The sequence below is a fragment of the Balaenoptera physalus genome (genome assembly GCF_965194825.1).
Source record: "Balaenoptera physalus genome assembly, chromosome: 7".
NCBI lineage: Eukaryota > Metazoa > Chordata > Mammalia > Artiodactyla > Balaenopteridae > Balaenoptera > Balaenoptera physalus.
In genome coordinates this window covers 82,665,648-82,686,390 of record NC_138886.1, presented here as the reverse complement: position 1 = coordinate 82,686,390, position 20,743 = coordinate 82,665,648, and the positions used below count along the sequence as shown (strand labels likewise).

The following is a 20,743-nucleotide window of genomic DNA, read 5'->3' as shown; positions in this document are numbered from 1 at the left end:
GTTTAAATAGCTTCTCCATCCCCATGATTTTAGGATAGTGAGTGTAGAAATTGAGGATATTTACCACTCTGAAATAAACGATTTTCTTTCATATAGGTTATCCCACCATGGGATATCTAACTAAACAAGCACACTTTTGTAGCCTGGTATACCCATCCTGGTTGCCTTAAAATAGAGGATACCTGACCTTAAACAGAGAAGGTCCTCTTCTTGTTCATTAGAATGAAGGGCAGTTTGGAGCTTTCCTAAAGACCCTTAGAAATGGTGATTAGCAAAAGGGTCAATGTGTACTTACTTTTCAAAGTCCTCTCACTGAAGACTTCCCCAAACAGTAGCTACTTCAGCCAAAATTAATAACAATGACAATTATACTGTATTTCATCAATTTTAATACACACTTTTTTCACATTTTAATATCTCTGAAATCAGGATGCATCTTAAAAATCAGTGACATTTTAGCATTTTGTCATGGTGTAATTGGTACTGTATTTTTTTTTTTCTTAGTGGTTCATAAAATATTGGCGTGTTAAACAATTTATGGGGTCATAGATTCATTAAAACATTGTTGTCATAGGTATTTTGAAGTTAGTTGAAATCATAGAATTGTAGAGCCAGAAGACAACTTACAGTGCATTTAGTTCAATAACTCCCTTTATTAAAAAATTAAGAGCTTTACAGTATACCAGTATAACAACATGTCCTGGTGATTATTCACCCCATGACCTCTAGACTCTTACTTCCCACCACCACTAGTTTGCCAGTCTGGTTCAGGACAGTTGACTATTCAGAATAAATCAGAACCAAATTCTTAGGGTCAGTAGCTGGGCTTAGAATGAAAAGAGATATAGAAATATCTATATTCTGTTTTTCTCTATGTTCTAAATATTCATAAGAAAAGCATTTAAAAAATTTATATTTAACAAGTTCAAATGAAATGAAAAAGGAGAGGGGGCCAGCTCTATATTAAAGGGTTCTTAAGAAACATAACAATAAGATGTACTGTGACCTTGTTTGGATTGTGATTAAAATAGACTAATTGTAAAAGACATTTTGAGACAGTTGGGGAAGTCTGAATAGGAACTGGTGGGTATTAGCATTGTTAGGTGTGATAATGACTTTTTGGTTATTTCCATATTCTGTTTAGATGCTTATTGAAGTATACATAGGTGATGACATTATATCTGGGATTGCTTTAAAGTTTTTAAGTAAATTAAAGAAGAAAAAAGGTATAGATGAAGTAGCTGTGGCAAAATCTTGATAACTTTTGAATCTGGGTGATGGACTTTCATTATATTATTTCTCTACTTTTGATATGTTGAAAAATTTTCGTAATAGTAAAAGAAAAGAATTCGGAGATAGATTATGGGTGGTAGGAAGACGAAGTGTAGTAAGCAAGAGGCCAATGAGTCACCCCAAATACCTTTTAACTGAAGTTTGATGCCAGCAAAGGTAAACTGCAAATTCAGAACAAAAGATGAACCAGGGAGAAGATAGAATGGCACCAGATGGGGACAGTCATTGAGGAACTAATTATTAAAAGGACAGGTGGCAAGTTGTGTTTGATGGGGATGGGAGGGACAGCTGGATTTTTAATGCTATGCCTTAAATAGTTACTGCCCAGCTTTTTAAGAGTAGGGAAATTTTATGTTTTTGGTGTTTTACTTAGTTTTTAAACATAATTTATAATTGTTATTACTATTATTATTATTATGAAGGTAATGATGTCAAGTCCGTAAGCAAACAGTATTCTCTGAAAGTAACAAAACTTGAACATGAAGCAGAACAGGCGAAAGTGGAATTAACTGAAACGCAAAAGCAGCTAGAGGAACTGGAAAACAAAGATCTTTCTGATGTTGCTTTGAAGGTAAAATTACAGAAGGAATTTCGTAAGAAGATGGATGCTGCGAAGCTAAGAGTCCAGGTAATTTAAAAAATATAATTGAGAAAACGTATTTAAGGCTTCCTGATTTTGAGGATTCTTGTACCTAGTTAGGAAAGAAAGAGGATTCAGTTTTTACTAGCGGGAGGAACTGGATGGTAAGTTTTCTTTTCCAGTATGCTGGTGGGTTTACATAATTTTAGTCTGGGTAGTATATTTCTTCATTCAGGAAGTGTATTATTTTAATCTTTTTATCAAAAACCACATGGTGAGAAATAAAGATAACCACAGAAATAGTGTCCTTTTCTGAAGGATAAAAGATTAACTAATGATTAAATAATATATATAAAACATCTGGTATGTATATAGCACTTTCTTGACACTCAACAAATATGATAACTGTTTCAGACAGTTTTCTGAAATCATAACTGATTGGTTTAAGAAAGGTTAATAACTTTGAGTACTACATCTTATTCTTAATTTCCTAATGCTGGACTTTGCTATAACCTCAAATATAGCTACAGTTAAAAAATTCTATTCTTTGAGAAATATTCCATTATAGAGAGATTTTGTGTATGAAGCTGTTCCCAGATGCTTTTGGTATAGTCAGAGTGCTTTGTTAGTTTGCTTATAATGAATTTACTAAAATGCCTTTTCCAGTTCTTTTGATTCATAATCTATTTTTTAAATTATTTTATTTATTTATTTATTTATTTTTTCACTGTGTCGGGTCTTAGTTGCGGCATGTGAGATCTTTCGTGTGGCATGCAGGCTCTTCACTGTGGTGCGCAGGCTTCTCTCCAGCTCACAGGCTCATTAGTTGCGGTGTGCAGGCTCTCTAGTTGTGGCGTGTGGGCTCCAGAATGTGCAGGCTCAGTAATTGTGGTGTGAGGGCTCCAGAGTGCATGGGTTCTGTAGTTGTGGCATGCAGGGTTAGTTGCCCCACGGCATGTGGGTTCTTAGTTCCCTGACCAGGGATCGAACCAGCGTCCCCTGCATTGCAATATGGATTCTCAACCACTGGAGCACCAGGGAAGTCCCTGATTCATAATCTATTGCTTTCATATTGTTTCCACTGTACATAGAATGGAATTGTAGTTAACCTAGTTAGAGCATTAGTTATCTATTTTTGAAACAGCCACAGTTATTTTCTTTCAACAAGATAAGTGTTCACCGCACACCTCCTGTGTGCCAGGTCCTATTCTAGGCGGGGATGCAGAAGTGAACAGAGCAAAAAAGTCCCTTCTTCAAGGGTTTTTAATGCCATCTCAAACATCTGCACATCGCCATTAAAATTTTTGTTTACTTAAGTAGCTTCTCAAGTCAACACCAAGTTAAAATAACGTGACTTGACACTTTGCACTTTCCTTCAGAATACATATTTTCCCGTAGCAATTCACCTCAGAGAGTCTTGCGATCAATTTTTTTTAATTTCTTGACCGTTAGGTTAAGGCTGCGACGTCTAACAAAGTACTCATTTTAACAAAACGTTAGTAGAACAAAACAATTAAGAGCTTTCCTTTATGATTATTTCGAAATTTATTTATAATTTCATAGGTTTATATCCTACCTTCAGTTCTTTTTTTTTTTTTAAAGACATTTATTCAGCGTCATGATCAGACCATTACATTTAGCAATCAACAGCATGAGTGCAAAAAAAAAAAATCTACATTAAAACCCTTTGTTGGAATGCTTTACACTTTCTACAGAACAGAAACTAAAATAACCTGTTATACAATTAGTCACAAACACAGCCCTTGAGTTTTTTTTTGCCCATACACATGAGTATTGTCTAAAACATGTCTTCTTTGTAGCAGCTAGGCCCTGCCACCACTGTGCTTAGTCGAGTTCACAAATCTGTTGTAACCTGTAGCTTCCCTGTCACTTCCCTGGCTCTCCTCTCCTGCTAAGCTTTGTTTCCTGGCAGTAATTAAAACCTTCTGCCACTGTCATAGCTACTGCTGCTGCTGGAACTACCATAGTCACCTTGGTTTCACAGTTTGGCAAAGTATTGGCCTCCACCACCATAGGGGCCAGAACTTCTGCCTCCAAAGTTTCCTCCTTTCATGGGTCCAAAATTTGAAGATTGTTGTAATTGCCAAAATCATTGTAGCTTCCGCCACCTCCAAAATTGCTTCTGTCATTACCAAATCCATTACCGCCATCCCCACTGCCACCATATCCCCCACCACCACGGCTGCCACCACAGGCATCTCGACCACTGAAATTTCCTCCGTGACCAGAGTTGTCATTCCCACCAAAACCACCTCCACAACCACCACCAAAGTTTCCAGAACCACTTCGACCTCTTTGGCTGGATGAAGCACTAGCCATCTCTCGCTTAGGTAGGGCTTTCCTTACTTCACAGTTGTGGCCATTCACAGTGTGGTATTTCTGAATGACAGTCTTGTCTGCGGAGTCATGGTCATCAAAGGTTATGAAAGCAAAGCCTCTGTTTTTGCCACTGCCTCAGTCATGATTTCAATCACTTCAGTTTTCCCACACTGTTCAAAATAATCTCTTAGGTGATGTTCTTCAGTGTCTTCTTTAATGCCACCAACAAAAATCTTTTTCACGGTTAAGTGGGCGCCAGGTCTTTGAGAATCTTCTCTTGAGACGGCCCTCTTTGGTTCCCCAACTCTTCCATCCACCTCGTGTGGCCCTGCATCCATGGCCGCATCCACCTCCTCCACAGTGGCATACGTGACAAACCTGAAACCTCTGGAGCGCCTGGTGTTTGGATCCCTCGTTACCATACAGTCTGTGAGCGTTCCCCATTGCTCAGAGTGGCTCCTCAGACTCTCATCAGTTGTTTCAAAGCTCAAACATCTGATGAAGAGCTTCCGCAGCTGTTCGGGCTCTTTGGGAAACTGACTTAGACACGACAGCAGTAGAGGGGGGAGACTTCAATGGTGCTTACTCGGCGGCGTCCACGGGCAGAAAGGTTATCCTACCTTCAGTTCTGATTGTAATTCTTATACTCAATATTAATAAGTAAGAACCGATCTTTTACTGGTAATCTGTCTATTCAAATTTTCTATTTCTTCATGATTCAGTCTTGGAAGACTGTGTATATCTAGGAATTTATCCGTTTCTTCTAGGTTATCCAGTTTTTTGGTATATAATTGTTGATCATACTCTTTTTTTTTTTTTGGCTGCGTTGGGTCTTCATTGCTGCACACGGGCTTTCTCTAGTTGCGGTGAGTGGGGGCTACTCTTCGTTGTGGTGCACAGGTTTCTCATTGCGGTGGCTTCTCTTGTTGCGGAGCATGGGCTCTAGGCGTGCGGGCTTCAGTAGGTGTGGCACGTGGGCTCAGTAGTTGTAGCTCGCAGGTTAGAGCTCAGGCTCAGTAGTTGTGGCACATGGGTTTAGTTGCTCCGCAGCATGTGGGATCTTCCCAGACCAGGGCTCGAATCCGTGTCCCCTGCATTGGCAGGCAGATTCTTAACCACTGTGCCACCAGGGAAGCCCCTGATCATACTCTTTTATGATCCTCTGTATTTCTGTGGTATCAGTAGTGACTTCTCTTTCATTTCTGATTTTATTCATTTGAGCCCTCTCTTTTTTTCTTGCTGAGTCTGTCAATTTTATTTATCTTTTCAAAAAACCAGCTCTTAGTATCACTGATCTTTTCTATTGTTTTTTTTAGTCTCTATTTCATTTGTTTCTTCTCTGATCTTTTTTATTTCCTTTCTTCTACTAACTTTGGGCTTTGCTTGTTCTTCTTTTTCTAGTTCCTTTAGGTGTAATGTTAGATTGTTTATTTGAGATTTTTCTTGTTTCTTGAGGAAGGCCTGTATCACTGTACACTTCCTTCTTAAAACTGCTTTTTTTGTGTCCCATAGATTTTGGACAGTTGTGGTTCCATTTTCATTTGTCTCAAGGTATTTTTTGATTTCCCTTTGATTTCTTTGTTGACCCATTGGCTGTTTAGTAGCACATTGTTTAATCTTCACGTGTTTGTGTTTTTTCCAGTTTTCTTGAAATAGCCAAAGTTATTATTTTTCTAAGAAGGTTATTATATTTACCATATAAATCTATAGCTTAAGCCTTGTGTGTGGATTTAGCAAAGATTATTTTTATGGTTGTGATTAAAAGATTAAATGAAAGATTATTAATAGGGTTTGAATTATCATGTTCTTTTTGTTTTCCATGTTTCTTGTTGTGTATCTTTTTCTGCTGAGGGTACTGATGAGGAAAGGAAAGAACTTAATTAAATTCAAAAGAAACGTCTCATAGCCGGAGGACTGAAAGAAGTGTTCCACGTAGTTTTAGAGATTTCTGTGCCTTTGCCGTATGCATGCATGACTGATAGGGATGGGGATGCTAAAGATGATAAGGTGGTGGGGATGAGAAGAAGTGTGATAGTTAAGTGTCTACCAAGTGCTATATACATACTAGATGTTTTATATGTATTATTTAATCATTATTTAATCCTTTGAAGTGGGTATTTTTACACTGTTACAAATGAGGAAGCTAAGGTTTACAAAGGTAAAATAACTCAGAGTCACATAATTGTGATGATAATAATGGTTTTCAGTACTCTAACATTTCATACCATTTTAACATATTGAAATACTAGTGGTTTTATTGGTATAATGAATTTATTTTAGTTTTTAAAACTTAAAAAATTTGTTTTAATTAAAAAAATCTAAAATCTGTATTCTTTGTCTTTAGATATATATAGCATTATATGCTGCATTATATGCTCTGTTTAATGCTAACAGAGGTGCACGTTTGAGCATCTGTGGAATAAGTGCAAATGACAACCTATCTCACTTTTAAATAAGATTATCAGTAGTTATACTGATATTTTCAATATCATGTGGAAAAGACACTAAAATTCTAGTATTAACATTTTTTGCTCCATTATTGCAATACTGTCAAAAATAAGTGACAAAGCCAGGGTCCAAATCCAGTCATGGGAAACTGCAGAGTCCTGTGGCCTCCAAGCTAGTAGTACTCGAAGTAGTCCATCTGCAGATTGTTCAGTATTGGTCTGCAATGAGATAAAGGTAAATGGGAGCACAGCTTCTCTCATCAACAGAGTCTTGCATGAAAACATCATCAGCTGAATCTAATAATGTGCTTCATGGTGCAGGCTGACAACAGTCTGTGAGTGGTACCGGTCCACAGACCACATTTTGAGTAGCGCTGCTCTAAGCTACAATGCCTCTGTGAATACTTAGTTTAATTAAAACAAAATGTGTTTATGTCAACAATTTATCACCAAGATAAAGGAAATAATTGTAGTCTGCATAACTTACAAATGACTTCACCTTAACTTTTTTATGTCACGTAAGAGGTACTTACTTAGTGCAATGCTAAAGTACAGCATACAAATCTAATATATGTTTGCTTGTTTGATGAGGATTAAATTGAAACACTCTGGTATTTTATATTAGTAAACTCTTCAAAAAATTTTAATGCTGTCTATGGATAACTTTACCTAGAGAGGAAAAGCCTTATTTAAGGTAATTAAAATAGTAATTACAATGGTTGGTCACTCAGGGAAAATGGTATCATTTCTGATCATCTTAACTCAGGGATTAATGATTTAGGCTGCAGCTGGATATTAAAGATGAGCACAGTGGAATACTATGCAGTCATATAGAAAGAACAAATCTATGAGAAAACACCTCCAAGATACGTTAAACAGAAAAAAAGGGGAGGTGGAGAATAGTCTACCTAGAATATAAAGTTACTTATGTGCATATAAATTATTTCTCAAGGAATATTTAAGAAATTGGTAATTTTATTTCAGGAAACAGGACAGGTAGATTAGGCGTCTGAGAGAAGAGTCTTTTTAATTATAAGTTTAGTTTTGTATTGTTTTAATTTTTATTATGTACATAAAATATTTTAAAATTAAAACAATAAAAAAAGCAACAATGTCAATTTTGTTCTGTTTGGCTGTCGGCACCAGGAAGTCTCATTATTCTTTATATCTGGTGAAAATTATGATATTTGCCTGACTGTAAAAGTAGAAATGTAGAAAACAGTTGTGAAACTATCAAGAATAAATTAAAATCTAGGCAAAAATGCCCACCTGCGTCATTAAATGAAAAGTTTAAGTTTACTGGAGGGATATGAGAGGTGCAGTTTTTCATTTTGAAATATTCCATATGATCCCAGGTCTTACAGAAGAAGCAACAAAATAGTAAGAAATTGGCATCACTGTCGATCCAAAATGAGAAACGTGCTAATGAACTAGAGCAGAATGTAGATCACATGAAACATCAAAAGGTGCAGCTGCAAAAAAGACTTCAAGAAGAAAATGAGAAAAGGAAGCAACTGGATGCAGAAATTAAGCGGGATCAACAAAAAATCAAAGTAATATTGTCATACTTTCCTGCTAAGCATAATATGAAATGTTCAATGTCTCAGAGCTAATGTAACCAAGGTTTTGATTCAGTTGGCTTGTGAGGTATCAGACCTTGGCCTGTCCTTGGCTGCTGTCCTCATTCACTTTAAAACTTTGTTGATCTACATAGTAAAAGCTATTTATTGAATTCTGAGTACTGTCTTGAAGGCTTTGACTTCCCAAAAGAAAGTGCCGTGATAATTTCTCTAACTAGGATCTTAACTTCAGTTGAGGCTGTCAAAAACACAAATTTATAAAGCTGACTTTCTAAAAAAAATATCTAACATTTGAATAGGATTTGCCATTTTCAAAGTGCTTTGACATGCATTGTCCATGCGGCAGCATAGAAAAAAGTACAAGGTAAAATGGTACCATTTCATTCATAGTGTGCAGAAAAGTGATCAGACCTGTATGCCCAGCTGTTCTATAGAATGGATTGGGCTGGGGAGGAACTAGTGGTGTCAGCCTGGGCTCTGGAGCCAGGCTTGCATGTATTCAATCCCAACTCTCTCTGTTCCTGGCTAGATCATTTACTGAGAAAATCACTTACCCTCTCTGTGTCTGTTTATTCTTATCTAAGATGGCCTTATCATACTTGCCTCAGTAGGGCTCTTTTGAAGAAGAGAAGGATGATAATGATCATAATAACAACAAACACTTATCTAGCACTGTGTACCAGGCTCTGTTCTGTTCAAATGTTAAGCCAGACCCAAGGTTTGGAACATAATTGGAGATTTCCTAGATTTTAAACTTTGGAAAATAATATATTCTCAGACCTTAAAAAAAAAAAAATGACAGAATTTAGTGATGGAAGGGAACTTAAAAGAGCATTTAAGCCAAATTACTGATTCTTTTTTTTTTTTAATCAGCTTTATTGAGATATACTTCACATATCATACAGTTCACCCATGTAAAGCATACAGTGAGTTTTGGTATATTACATTATTGATTTTTATAAAATAATATAACATGAAATTGACCATTTTACCTTTGTTTAAGCGTATAGCTCAGTGCCATTAATTACATTCGGTGTTGTGCAACCATCACCACTGTCTTTTTCCAAAACTTTTTCATCACCCTTAATGGACACTTGGTAGGGGGCTTCCCTTCCCTGGTGACGCAGTGTTTGAGAATCTGCCTGCTAATGCAGGGGACACGAGTTCGAGCCCTGGTCTGGGAAGATCCCACATGCCGCGGAGCAACTAGGCCCGTGAGCCACAACTACTGAGCCTGCGCATCTGGAGCCTGTGCTCCGCAACAAGAGAGGCCACGATGGTGAGAGACCCGCGCATCGCGATGAAGAGTGGCCCCCGCTTGCTGCACCTAGAGAAAGCCCTCGCACAGAAACGAAGACCCAACACAGCCAAAAATAAATAAATAAAAATAAACACTTGGTAACCATTAAGCAATAATTCCCTTTCCCCTCTTCCCCACCAAGCCCCTGGTAACCCTAATCTACTTCTCTCTTTATGAATTTGCCTATCCTAGATATTTCATAAAAGTGAAATCATACAATATTTGCCCTGTATCTGGCTTTTTTCCTTTAGCATCATGTTTTCAAGGTTCAGCCATGTTGTAGTATATATCAGAACTTCATTCCTTCTTATGGCTGGGTAATATTCCATTGCATGCATACACAACATTTTGTTTCTGCATTTATCTTATAGACACTTGGATTGTTTCCACGTTTTGGCTATTGAATAATGCTGTGATAAACATTTGCATGGAAGTAACTGTTCAAGTGCCTGCTTTCAATTTGGAATTGAAATACCTAGGTGTGGAATTGCTGGGTCATATGCTAATTCTATGCTTAGCTTTCTGAGGAACCACCAACTGTTTCTGATAGTGGCAGCACCATTTTACATTCCCACCAGCAATGTATGAGGGGTCTGATTTCTCTGCGTCTTCATCAACACTTGTCATTTTCTGTTTCTTTTTTATTGTAGTCATCCAAGTACATGTGAAGTGGAACCTCATTGTGGTTTTGACTTTCATTTCCATAATGACTAGTGGTATTGAACATCTTTTCATGTGCTTATTGCCCATTTGTATATCTTCTTTGGAGAAATGTCTTTTCAGGTTCTTTGTCTACTTTTTAATTGGGTTGTCTCTTTGTTGTTGAGTTGTGGGAATTCATTATGTATTCTGGACATTAAACTTTATCAGATACATGACTTCCAAATATTTTTTTCCATTCTGTAGATTATCTTTACATTTTCTTTTCTTTTTTAAAAATTTTGTTTATTTATTTATTTTTGGCTGTGTTAGGTCTTCGTTTCTGTGCGAGGGCTTTCTCTGGTTGCGGCGAGCGGGGGCCACTCTTCATCGTGGTGTGCGGGCCTCTCACTATCGCAGCCTCTCTTGTTGCGGAGCACAGGCTCCAGACGCGCAGGCTCAGTAGTTGTGGCTCACGGGCCCAGTTGCTCCACGGCATGTGGGATCTTCCCAGACCAGGGCTCGAACCCGTGTCCCCTGCATTGGCAGGCAGATTCTCAACCACTGAGCCACCAGGGAAGCCCTTTACATTTTCTTGATAATATTCTTTGATGTGGCAGGCAGATTCTCAACCACTGAGCCACCAGGGAAGCCCTTTACATTTTCTTGATAATATTCTTTGATGCACCAAAGTTTTACATTTTTTATGAAGTTCCAACTTATCTATTTTTCCTTTTGTTGCTTGTGCTTTTAGTATCATATCTAAGAATCCGTTGCCAAATCTAAGGTCATAAGGATTTACCCCTATGTTTTCTTCTGGAGTTTTACGGTTTTAGCTCTTATATTTAGGTTCCTGGTCCATTTTGAGTTAATTTTTGTATATGGTGTGAGGTAGGGGTCCATCTTCATTCTTTTGCATGTGGAAATCCAGTTGTTCCAGCACCATCTATTGAAAAGACTATTCTTTCCCTGTTGAATGGACTTGGTACCCTTGTCAAAAACCAATTGGCTGTAGATTTATGGATTTATTTCTAAACTTTCAGTTCTATTCCATTTGTCTATATGTCTATCCTTGTGCAAGTACACACTGTTTTGATTATAGTAGCTTTGCAGTAGATTTTGGGAAGTAAGTCCTCCAACTTTGTACTTTTTCAGGATTGTTTTGGCTATTTGAGGACTCTTGAAATTCCACATGAATTTAAGGGTCAGCTTTTCCGTTTCTGCAATAAAGGCCATTGCAATTTCTTTTTTAATGCTTTAATTGTGTTTAATGCATGGTTCTTTTTTTTTTTTTTTTTTTTTTAACAGCAGCACTCAACAAATTTTTATTTTCAAATTATTCCTTTTACGACGATCCGTTCTTGGCTTTTTCTCTGTAGATCCACTTTTTAAAAATTTATTTATTTTCTTTATTTTTTTGGCTGCATCTGGTCTTAGTTGAGGCATGCAGGATCTTTCATTGTGGTGCAGGCTCTTTGTTGTGGCGCAATGGCTTCTCTCTAGTTGTGGCATGCAGGTTTTCTCTCTCTAGTTGTGGCGCATGGGCTCCAGGGTGCGTGGACTCTGTAGTATGCAGCACACAGGCTCTCTCATTGAGGCGCGCAAGCTCAGTAGTTGTGGCACGTGGGCTTAGTTGCCCTGCGGCATGTGGGATCTTAGTTCCCTGACCACGGATTGAACGCAAGTCCCCTGCATTGGAAGGCGGATTCTTTACCACTGGACCACCAGGGAAGTCCCAGCCATTGGAATTTTGATATGGATTGTGTTGACTATGTAGATCTCTTAGTGTAGTATTGGCATCATGACAATATTAAGTTTTCCTATCCGTGAGCATGGGGCGTCTTTTCATTTATTTAAATCTTCTTTAATTTCTTTCAGAATGTTTTATAATTTTTAGTGTACTAGTCTTTTACCTCCTTGGTTAAATTTATTCCCAGATATTTTATTATTTTAGATGTTATTATAAATGGAATTGCTTTCTTAATTTCCTTGAGTTACTCATTCTTAATAATAATGGTAATAATCATTATTATAGCAGTAAATAACATTTATTATTTGTCTTCAGTCAGTACTGTGCTAAGCGCTTACGTGCTTTATCTCATTTGTCTTTTTCTCTTCCTGTATTTTCAGCTTTTCCTCTTCTCCTAGATTCTTTCTTTAAACATCTTAGACTTTTCTTATCCTAAAATTATTCTCCTTCAACTTTATATTTCTCTCTCTCACTTCTCCCCTTTATAACCAAACTTCTTGGAAAAGTTTACTGTATTTGATTCTGTTTCCTTTCCTTTCATTTGTTCTCTTCTCCTCTCCAGTCTGGTTTCTGGGTCTTGGCTGTACCGTTCACTTCAAAGCTCTTGAGCAGTTCACTAGTGCTCTCTCTGTCACACCTCAGCTGCATCCACCATAGTTCACCACTCCCTCCATCTTGAAATATTTCCCCCTTTGCCTTTGTGAAATTATACTCACCTTGTTTTTTCTTCTCTTATTGCTTGTTCTTTGTCTTTGCTAGCTTATCCTACACTATCATTTCCTTACCTATGGGAATTACTCAGGGCTCTAGCCTATGCCCTCTTATCTTCCATACTCGGTCCTGGGTGACCTCTCACCTTGTCTTTTTCCATGACTGCAGTTTAACTCTGACAACTCCCAGATTTAATCCTTAATACCAGATTTGCCATTTGAGCTCTGGATTCATATATCCAACCATTGACATCTTTATTAGGTTGTCTTATAGATGAATTCCCTTACTTATCTCCCCACTATTCCTCCTCCCTGCTCCCTTCATGGGGGAGAAAATATAGTTTTCCAGTGTACTTTACATGACATTTCAATGCATTCAGTTGGGTAAGCTAGAAATTTAGCAGTCATCCTTGACTCTGTCCTCTTCCTCATTACCCATATCCAATGAACCACAAAGTCCTATAAATTGAGTCTTCTAAATATCTTGAATCTGTTCAATTCTCATTTCACTGCCAACAGCCTCGTCTGTTCGTTGCTGTCCTTCCTCCAGTGTGAGGATCAGGCCTGCCTGTCAGTCCTGTGGTCTTTGGGTCTCAGCTTCTCATCTCTCATGAACCCTGGCTTAAACCAACAAGACATAGCACTCTCTAAATCTATGTTTAGGGAAAAGAAAAAAACTTTTGAGCAGAATGCATAGTCTGCTGAACTGCAACTCTGCCTGTAACTTAAACTTTTTACATTCTTATCTAGGGTAATTTTGTTCCTTCTTTCATTCTAGGGAAATATGACCCATTTAAGGGGAAGAATGAGTATTCCAGAAAAAGGAACAGTCTGCCCCAAAGATATATTGAAGTTTCTACTACTTCATGCAAAAACAAAACCTGCTCAGAGTCCTAAGGGATATCTTGTCTTCTGTTTGGAGCTAACTCTCTAACATTCCATTTTTCACTTGACTAAACCATTTCCAGAGAATACTATGACTTCTGCATAGGTTCTCCGTAGAGCAGCAGTTCTTAACTGAAGACTATGGATGAGCTATAAAGGAAAGGTATGGGAACCCCTGAAATGTGACCTGGGCTTTTTACTTCTCTAAGCACCAATTTCCTCATCTATAAAATGGGATTTATTATGGTATCTGTTTCACAGGATTATTGTGAGGATTAAATGGGATAATTAAATAGATGTAAAAAGTGTAGCACAGTACCTGGTAGACAGTTATTTTACTATTATAATAGAGATTACAATATAAGGTAAAGGTAATAATGTCTAGAGCAACATGCAAAAGAGGGGATTAGACCACCTGCAGTACACTTTTAAAGCATTTGTAGAAGAATAAGAATAGTAGGTAGTCAGCTCCAGTATAAGGTGCCTTTATTTCAGCATCCTGAAGTTGCTGTGACTGTGACAGGGGCTAAATTATAACTGTGAACTAGAGCTAGGGAAGCATGAAAATTTAATGGGTAGTAAATATAACAGGGTCCAAATGCACTCATAATTCAACTCAAGTGGGCATAGAAAATTTCTTTAGTCTATAGCAGACCTGTGTTCCTTATGACACCCCTCCCACCCTGCCCTGCCCAAACCATGTCACAAGAATTTCTGGAAATATCATGGGAACTAACCAAATAACCAGTCTGTTCAAACCTTATTCTGATAGTTTAAACATTTCCTTCAAATAATTCTCAGTTCTCTTGAATAAGAATATTCAGTCTCTTGGCCTCTTCCTCCCCATGATTCTCAAAGATAGAGTCTGGTATATGTGGTGTTCGGGTGTGTAGCTTTATTGCATCACATGGTGTTGAGGGGGAAGGGACTTTCTGAGTTTCATTTGGTCCTTGGATGTGACTGGCTGGAATCTGCTCTCTCTTGTTCACCTTTCCCTGCTGGCACTTGATGTGAAGCCAGTATAGTTCATAGATTGGTCTCACTTTCAGCTTAGAGCCTGGAGGTGCTTTGGCTTCATCTCATCTCCTAATGGCATTATAAATCCCTGCTAGACTATCTTCCATCTAGCTTGCTAGCCCAGTGGCCTGTCCTCACCTTCAGTTTTGGGGTCAATTCCCCACAATAACTGACCCCTATTTGTTCTCAACTCAGGATCCTCGTCATCTGAGGCCAAGGAGTCCAATTAGTCTCTGTTTCCTGATCGTACTTCTCTGTTCTTTCAGCAAGACTGGGCAGAACCATGTGGGTGTGAGGCCTCTGCGCTGCAGTCCTCATTTTCTCCGTCTGCTCTCAGTGATACCTTTATTTATCATCCCCTTTCTGGGCCAAAACTCAGAGAGAAGAAAATTGGGACACACATCTTTTTTACTGTCTCTTTTCTCCTTTCTTCCATTTCCAGGGCTGGAAAATGGTAGACTTCCCTTTTACTTCCTTTTTATCAGTACTTCTGAAATTACCTATGGAAAAGATACAATTTTCATTTTATTATTAATTTGTCACAGCCCAATACCTTTGTAAACAAGAACTAGTAGAAAAATGAAATAAAAACTAAAATATACAAGTCTATCTTTTAATTATTAGATTCAACAGACATAAAATTATTCTGTTAAATTGTTGTAAAAGGTTCTAAACACTTACTTTTAATTTCTGTACTTATCCATCATGGACCAGTAAGAAATAGCAGTGCGGACCAGTTCACTTTGAGTTCATGGCCTCCTTCCTGATTCCTGCTAAGCTTTGGTGGTGGATGGCAACATCGTCTCTAAACCCCAGCAGAACACAAGGGCCCTCTTGACTTGACTCTTAAGATGTGAATGGAAACTAAAGGAATTTGGAAAATACTCTTCGGAGGACCATGATCAGTCTTGAAAGACTATTTTCATGCTGCAAAATCTGATTTTTGAATGCTGGAAACTGAATATAACTTTTCTTTTTACATTTCTCCTGTGATAAATTCTAATATCCCCATTGCAGATGGGTGCGTTGGGTGGACTAACTGAAGGTAGTGAACTCAGAAAGGCAGAAGAGAAGAGCAGATTTATAATTTTCATACTCTTATCCCTGTTATGCAAATTTGTAACACTGGCAAAGAATGAAAAAAAATACCTAGTTTTTCTAGTAAATCCTGATTTTTACTGTGAGATTTTATTGCTTGAATGAGGGGCTAACATTATTTTCTTCTTAAATGGCCCCAACCTTCATCTACTCGTTTTCTTTCTTTTTGCAACTAAGAAAGTAAATGTTAAAATGATTATCTGCATAAATATTTAATGATGACCATGTAGTAAAAGCAATGAGGTATTTTCAATTCCTGTTTTCTATAGGAACTACAGTTAAAAACAGAACAGGAAGAAGGTCTAAAACTGAAAGCTGAGGACCTTGATGCATTTAAGATGAAAAGGAGAAAAGGTTCGTTTGGAAGTATAGACCAACTCCAGGTTTGTCGATTCTATTTAGTGTTTCCCGGTTTCTCTGCAATTTGATGATTGTCTAAGTAGGGGTAAAAAGTGGTGGACTCTGAATAAAATCTTCAAACACTAGACTTTGCCACTCGAGTACAAAATTTCTAATATTTCTTGTGAATTTTTTGTGTTATTAAAAAATTAATTTCCCATCCGGAAATGTGCTATATTCTTATTTCAGTAGAAATGGGTTTATTTGAATGTTGTGGAATATAAACATGAAAACTAGATTGTATTTATTCCCATGTCAAGACTGGTTTATTCACCTGGAAACATATATTTCTAAAGATAAGAGCTCTCTACTCAAGCACAACCAAATTGTATATGCACCATATATAATATATTAAAAAGCTATTGTTTTAGTGCCACATTTAAAAAATGAAATCCATAGATTAATATCAAAGCTCAAAGAAACAAAATTTTAATTTTATGAAATTAGAAATGGCAGTTCTAAAAGTCTTAAGATTACTGTGCTTAAAACTGTAATTACCCTCAAATGCAAATACATCACCTTAATTCTGAAAAATTTATTTGCTCTCTCTTCTTAAATCTTATATATTTTAATAGTAAAATTTAGGACATGAATGTATTCTCAGTTATTTTACTAGTGTATTTTAGAAATTAGTTGAAGAGCTCTCTCTCTGACGTGCTTGGTAATATTTCTGGGTGGAAGGGTATGTGGGGGAGTAGGTGAGGTAGGAATGCATAGAATAGTTAGACCTGCTTTTCAGAATGTTAAGGATCTCAATTTTAAATGAATACAATAATAGATTCCCACAGCTTGCACTGATTATGTCAGGTTAAATATAATAATAAAACAAACAAACAAACAAAAACCTTCATGCTTTTTAATGTTGTAAAACAACATTTTCCAGAATTTGACTCTAAACAAGAACAAGATTATAAATTAATCAATATGACTATCCAAAGAGCTTTTACTAGGACATTGATTTGATATGAAGCTCTCTTACAAGAAGAGAGTATTTAAAATTGGAACTGTGTGGTAGGAATATTTATTTTAAGAAAAGACAAAATAAGAAATTTTCAGAAAAGTTACTAAGATACAGTGAATTGCACAAATCATAACCTTTATTATATCAAATGCAGAAAAATCCATTCATTTATTATTATTTCCCTAAAAAAACCTGTATTATGTTAGCAGACTCCTACCCATTTTTCAAAGCACAGCTAAAATATTGCCTACTCTGTGAGGCTGGCACTGACATTTCTTCCGTTTCTCAGACAGAACCGATCTCTCCTTCCATTTTTGCATACATAGTACCTAGGAGTTAGCTGTATACAACATTTATTATCAACCGTCATAATTTTTTGGTTTCTTTCCTGTTGTAATGGAGCTTACAGAATATCTGTTATTCATCTTTCAAACCCCACTCACAGTCAAGAAATGTTTGGAGAATATGTTTTAAGTTAATTGCTAGTCTTCATAGGGTCTTATATATGGAGTTTCTAAGGTATAGCTGGATATAACAAAGCTAAAGTATTTCTGTAGTTGCTCTGGGATATGCTTCCTGTTCCTAATAATTGTAGAGCTGCTATTTTAGGCCTCAATATTATTTGGATGTGCTGTTGCTTATAGGACCATACTATCTAGGTCTGGATGGAAAACTACATAGCTCTGGACCTGCTTTGCCTTGGCCACTTTGCTCTCTTTTTCTCATGCATATTCACTTCTTATTGTCTTAATATAGATTTCTAGGGACAGTTTTTATCAAGTTTGAGAAGAACTGGAAAATAGTACTATATTGCTTTGTTTTCTTATTATTTGTTATTTAGGTGGCATTGCTTCATTACTATGTCCCAGTGCAGATGGGCACTTGGTAGAGTTCATCTTGGACAGTCATTCCATTCACATTTTTGTTTGTACTTATTTCTGGGTATCCTTAACTCAAGAGAATACTGAGATGTTTGTTTTGGAAATCTTTATAGCTCAATTTATTTTATTTTGTAATTATTTGATGTTGACAGGCTACAATGCAGAGTGGATTTCCATGCTCCATCATCTCTGTCTTCCACAATGTGTATTCATTTATTCACCTCATTAGTTGATTGATTGAATCAAGAATTCATTTAACATTTTATTGAAAGCCAATCATGGGCCAGGCAGTAGAGCAGGCACTGGGGCTAGAGAGGCAAAAAGCACTGTCCCTGCAATCAGTCAAGGAGCTCAAGTAGGGGAGAAAGACCGTAGAACAATCAGTAGTATTAGTGCTGTGATAGAGGTGTGCACCTTTGTAACAGAGAAGATTTCCAGCATGTTCTCAGAACTAACTCTCAATATAAAGAAAACTGTCAGCCTGAAAAATCTCAGACTCAAACATATTTGTGGAATAAATTTTAATTCCTTATAAAACAACACAGAAAGATGTTAACTTAGAACCACTTATTTCTTGACAGTTTTGGACAGACACTATTTTATTATTCTCACTGTTCATTTAAGGTATTCCAGATAGTTTTTAAATGTTCATTTAAGGTGTTTTAGTCAATCTGAAGTTATATTATTACCGTATAAATTTTATGGTGAAGAAAAACAAATTATAACATTTCTTTGGAATTTTAATGTAGAAATTGGATGAGCAAAAGAAATGGTTAGATGAAGAAGTAGAGAAAGTTCTGAACCAACGCCAAGAATTAGAGGAGCTGGAAGAAGACTTAAAGAAACGGGAGGCCATAGTTTGTAAGAAGGAGGCCCTGTTACAGGAGAAGAGCCATCTGGAAAATAAGAAGTTACGATCTAGTCAGGTATTCTATTTAATATGCTCTTTGATTCTGGTTGTAAGCCATATAAACTAGGATTTATTTTTCTCTATGAAGTAAATCATACCACTGTAAAGTTAGAAACCAAAAGAAAACTTTTCTGGTTTTCAGTGTATTTCGCTTATTGGTGCTTATTTAATGACTATCACTAAAATCTATCTTGAAGTAAAATGTTCAATGTTCTACCAAGTATGATTTACTTATTATTAACTTTTTGGGGGTATTTAAAAAATTGTAGTATATTATACATAACATAAAATTTATCATTTTGACCATTTTAAAGTGTACAATTCAGCGGCATTAATTACATTTACAGTGTGGTACAACCATCACTGTTGTCTATTTCCAAACTTTTTATTGCCTCAAACAGAAACTCTGTAACCATTAAGCAATAATTCACCATTTCCCCTGGCAGCCTCTATTATTAACCTTAGTGGATATTTTAAAAATAAATTGTACCATTTGATGCTGTAGAGTGAACATTGATAATTTGGAAGAATAGACTTGAAAACGTTCTATCACTACTCACAGGGGTTTGCAGGTTTCCTATAAAAGAAAGGAGAGTTTGTATAATGAAGATTTGTTTCTTTTTCTAATTATAAAGACAAGGGGGACTTCCCTGGTGGCACAGTGGTTAAGAATCCGCCTGCCAATGCAGGGAACATGGGTTCAATCCCTGGTCTGGGATGATCCCACATGCCTCGAGCAGCTAAGCCCGTGTACCACAACTACTGAGCCTGTGCTCTAGAGCCCACGAGCCACAACTACTGAGCCCACGTGCCACAACTACGGAAGCCCGCGCATCTAGAGCCCGTGCTCCGCAACAAGAGAAGCCACCGCAATGAGAATCCCACTCACCGCAACGAAGAGTAGCCTCCACTCGCTGCAACTAAAGAAAGCCCATGCGCAGCAATGAAGACCCAATGCAGCCAAAAAAAATTTTTTTTAATAAATAAAGTTAAAAAAAAAAAGACAAGGGTATCTTTACAAAAAATTTTGTTGTAGGACTTGGGTTCTCTGAGCCAGTCAAAGAAGTGGTTTTATGAAGGACTTCACCTCAGTTTCAGGTTTTGAAAAAGGAATGATTGTGGAGGGAGTAGAAGGACCAGGAGAAGCTTTTTTAGATATATGTATATATATATTAGATATATACATACTTTCAATAATAGCAGTAGCAACAATAGCATCTAAAAATGAAGCTAGCTTGCCCCAGACTTGACAAAGACTGTCTGCACAAACCTTTGCCTCCAGCTGGCCTTGAGTCTGGGGTCAGTCTATCATATTGAGTCATGGAGCAGAGAGATCAGTGACCTGCCCTTTATTAAACCTGCCTGTCATCCAGCATCTAGACCACTGGGATCTGAGGTGATGGTGACATGTTCTTAACTTCTCCACCTCAGTATAACAGGTGGACAGGCATGGGGACCTGCACTTAACCTCTGCTCTGTCCTCTGTTCCGCAAACATGTTGAAATAGCTTTTAGCAGCAGGCTGTTGGACATTGGGGTAGGGGCAGCCCCTCCAACCAGCCTAGTTGCTGGTGCTACATCCAGGTAGCTTGTTTACATTGGCTGTCAGGGTCAGGTTTTAAAAGCTGTGACCCACGTAAATGACAGCAAAGGAGGTTAACAAATTAACGTATCAAGTGAATAAATAGAAGAAAATACCTGGCACCTTTATGATATGTTCTGTATCACAAAAGAAAAAAGAGGAAAAAATAAAAAAGGAATAAGAAGGAGACTTCTGAAATACATTTACTTCATGATACAGGGGAAAGAAAGAAAAGAAAATAGCGGTTTTCTAGTTTCAACAAGATGTAATATTTAGGAAGTCAGAACATACTGAGGTAAGCAGAGAGTGCAAATAAAGGAAACCCACAGGAAATCATAGCAAAATTGATTCTTTGAAGATTGTTTTAATAAA

The 20,743-nt window shown here is 37.1% G+C and overlaps 1 protein-coding gene and 1 pseudogene across 10 annotated transcripts in view; one reads left to right on the top strand and one right to left on the bottom strand.

Annotated features, from left to right (window-relative positions):
- The window catches only part of KIF27 (kinesin family member 27), a 95,433-nt gene that overhangs the window by 40,183 nt on the left and 34,507 nt on the right, over window positions 1–20,743 (top strand). For all 9 annotated transcript variants that reach the window (XM_082469591.1, XM_082469586.1, XM_082469584.1 and 6 more), the window contains 4 exons: window positions 1,716–1,921; window positions 8,016–8,213; window positions 15,909–16,022; window positions 18,630–18,806. In XM_082469591.1, the coding sequence (XP_082325717.1) occupies window positions 1,716–1,921; window positions 8,016–8,213; window positions 15,909–16,022; window positions 18,630–18,806 (695 nt within the window). The remainder of the gene's footprint in view (window positions 1–1,715; window positions 1,922–8,015; window positions 8,214–15,908; window positions 16,023–18,629; window positions 18,807–20,743) is intronic.
- Window positions 3,350–8,007, bottom strand: LOC309664444 (heterogeneous nuclear ribonucleoprotein A1 pseudogene; annotated as a pseudogene). Its single transcript has one exon. The product of its transcript is annotated as a heterogeneous nuclear ribonucleoprotein A1 pseudogene (transcript).